Here is a 3,099-nt window from a genome sequence, read left to right as displayed (position 1 = left end):
ATGGATGTGAGAGTTGGACTGTGAAGAAAGCTGATCACTGAAGAATTGATGCTTTTGAACTGTGGTGCTGGAGAGGACTCTTGAGAGTCCCTTGACTGAAAGGAAATCCAACCAGTCCATTCTAAAGGAGATCAATCCTGGGTGTTCATTGGAAGGACTGATGCTAAAGCTGAAACTCCAATACTTTGGCCACCTCAGGTGACGAGTTGACTCACTAGAAAAGAGTCTGATGCTAGGAGGGATTGGGGGTAGGAGGAGACGGGGATGACAGAGAATGAGATGGCATCATCGACTTGATGGACATGAGTTTGAGTGAACTCTGGGAGTTGGTGATGGACAGGGAGGCCTGGCGTTCTGTGGTTCATGGGGTCTCAAAGAGTCAGACACGACTGAGCGACTGAACTGAACTGAACTGATAATGTATTTCTGCTTTATTGACTATGCCAAAGCCTTTGACTGTGTGGATCACAATAAATTGAAAAATCTGAAAGAGATGGGAATACCAGACCACCTGACCTGCCTCTTGAGAAACATGTATGCAGGCCAGGAAGAAACAGTTAGAACTGGACATGGGGTTGCGCAGTAGTGCGAGGGCCTTCCAGCTTCCGTTCTCAGGGTCGGCTGCCCTCCCGCGTGCTGAGCTGCTAGGAAGCCGCTGTTGGCGAGCTCATAGGAGCTTGAGACTGTCGTCACCTCTCCAATTTTAACCAGGGGGGAAAATGGTTGAGGCAGATCGCCCAGGAAAGCTCTTTGTCGGTGGCCTCAATACAGAAACAAATGAGAAAGCCCTTGAAGCAGTATTTGGCAAATATGGACGAATAGTGGAAGTTCTCTTGATGAAAGATCGTGAAACCAACAAATCTAGAGGATTTGCTTTTGTCACTTTTGAAAGCCCAGCAGATGCTAAGGATGCAGCCAGAGACATGAATGGAAAGTCCTTAGATGGAAAAGCCATCAAGGTAGAACAAGCCACTAAACCATCATTTGAAAGTGGTAGACGTGGACCACCTCCACCTCCAAGAAGCAGAGGCCCTCCCAGAGGCCTTCGAGGAGGAAGAGGAGGAAGTGGAGGAACCAGGGGACCTCCATCCCATGGAGGGCACATGGATGATGGTGGCTATTCCATGAATTTTAACATGAGTTCTTCCAGGGGACCACTTCCGGTAAAAAGAGGACCACCACCACGAAGTGGGGGTCCTCCTCCTAAAAGATCTGCCCCTTCAGGACCAGTTCGAAGCAGCAGTGGAATGGGAGGAAGAGCTCCTGTATCACGTGGAAGAGATAGTTACGGAGGTCCACCTCGAAGGGAGCCCTTGCCCTCTCGTAGAGATGTTTATTTGTCCCCAAGAGATGATGGATATTCTACTAAAGACAGCTATTCAAGCAGAGATTACCCAAGTTCTCGCGATACAAGAGATTATGCACCACCACCACCAAGAGATTATCCTTACCGTGATTATGGTCATTCCAGTTCACGTGATGACTATCCATCAAGAGGCTATAGTGATAGAGATGGCTATGGTCGTGATCGTGACTATTCAGATCATCCAAGTGGAGGTTCCTACAGAGATTCATATGAGAGTTTTGGTAACTCACGTAGTACTCCACCTACACGAGGGCCCCCGCCATCTTATGGTGGAAGCAGTCGCTATGATGATTACAGCAGCTCACGTGACGGATATGGTGGAAGTCGAGACAGTTACTCAAGCAGCCGAAGTGATCTCTACTCAAGTGGTCGTGATCGGGTTGGCAGACAAGAAAGAGGGCTTCCCCCTTCAATGGAAAGGGGGTACCCTCCTCCACGAGATTCCTACAGCAGTTCAAGCCGCGGAGCACCAAGAGGTGGTGGCCGTGGAGGAAGATGATCTGATAGAGGGGGAGGCAGAAGCAGATATTAAAAACAAACAACTTTGGACCAAAATCCCTGTTCAAAGAAACAAACAAAAGTGGAACCTGTTCTATCATAACTACCCAAGGACTACTAAAAGGAAAGATTGTGTTACTTTTTTTAAAATTTCCTGTTAAGTTCCCCTTCCATAATTTTTATGTTTTCTTGTGAGGAAAGAAAGTAAAACATGTTTAATCTTTGATTTTATGACATTGCTTTCAACAAGCAATGTTAAGTGTGTTAAGACTTGACATGTGTACTAGTGGTGTAATCTTCCAAGTAAAAGTGTCCCTAAAGGCCACTTCCTATAGGATTTTCCCTAGTTAAATGATGAGGCAAGCAATTTATCTTACACAAAATATCTAGTCTAAAATGGAGAGATGAATCCTCCTGCCTATATAAACAAGCTAGCTTATTAGAGGGTGGTCGGGGTATGCTACTCTTAGGATTTCAGTGTCTTCAAACTGAAATCTCAAATGTTCTCAGTATGAAAAACCTGAGATCAGATGCATATATGTAAGGAAAGTGCTATTCACCCAGTAAACCCAGAAAAAAGCAAATGGATAATGCTGGCCATATTTTGCCTTTCTGACATTTCCTTGGGAATCTACAAGAACCTCCCCTTTCCCCCTCCCCAATAAGACCATTTAAGTGTGTGTTAAGCAACTACAGAATACTAAATAAAAAGTTTGGCCAAAACCAAAAAAAAAAAAAAAAAAGAACTGGACATGGAACAACAGACTGACTGGTTCCAAATAGGAAAAGGAGTACGTCAAGGCTGTATATTGTCACCCTGCTTATTTAACTTATATGCAGAGTACATCATGAGGAATGCTGGGCTGGAAGAAACACCAGCTGGAATCAAGATTGCCGGGAGAAATATCAATAACCTCAGATATGCAGATGACACCACCCTTATGGCAGAAAGTTCAGTTCAGTTCAGTTCAGTCGCTCAGTCGTGTCCGACTCTCCGCGACCCCATGAATCACAGCACGCCAGGCCTCCCTGTCCATCACCAACTCCCGGAGTACACTCAAACTCATGTCCACAGAGTCGGCGATGCCATCCAGCCATCTCATTCTCCGTCGTCCCCTTCTCCTCCCGCCCCCAACCTTTCCCAGCATCAGAGTCTTTTCCAGTGAGTCAACTCGTCGCATGAGGTGGCCAAAGTATTGGAGTTTCAGCTTTAGCATCAGTCCCTCCAATGAACA

General features: G+C 46.0%; 1 protein-coding gene across 1 annotated transcript; it reads left to right on the top strand.

The window, feature by feature from the left end:
* Positions 1-582: 582 nt before the first annotated feature.
* LOC129558368 (RNA-binding motif protein, X chromosome-like) lies at positions 583-2,610 on the top strand. Its single transcript, XM_055429479.2, has one exon. The coding sequence runs from the start codon at positions 720-722 to the stop codon at positions 1,863-1,865; it is 1,146 nt and encodes a 381-aa protein (XP_055285454.2). The 5' UTR covers positions 583-719; the 3' UTR covers positions 1,866-2,610.
* Positions 2,611-3,099: the final 489 nt, after the last annotated feature.

This window comes from Moschus berezovskii, chromosome 8 (assembly GCF_049115385.1).
Source record: "Moschus berezovskii isolate FMDL1 chromosome 8, NW_MosBer_1.0, whole genome shotgun sequence".
Classification (NCBI taxonomy): domain Eukaryota; kingdom Metazoa; phylum Chordata; class Mammalia; order Artiodactyla; family Moschidae; genus Moschus; species Moschus berezovskii.
The sequence above is the reverse complement of the archived record's forward strand: the minus strand, read 5'-3'. Positions and strand labels throughout refer to the sequence as shown.

Coding starts and splice junctions, on each gene's coding strand:
- LOC129558368 (XM_055429479.2), top strand. CDS start 720: ATGGTTGAGGCAGATCGCCCAGGAAAGCTCTTTGTCGGTGGCCTCAAT.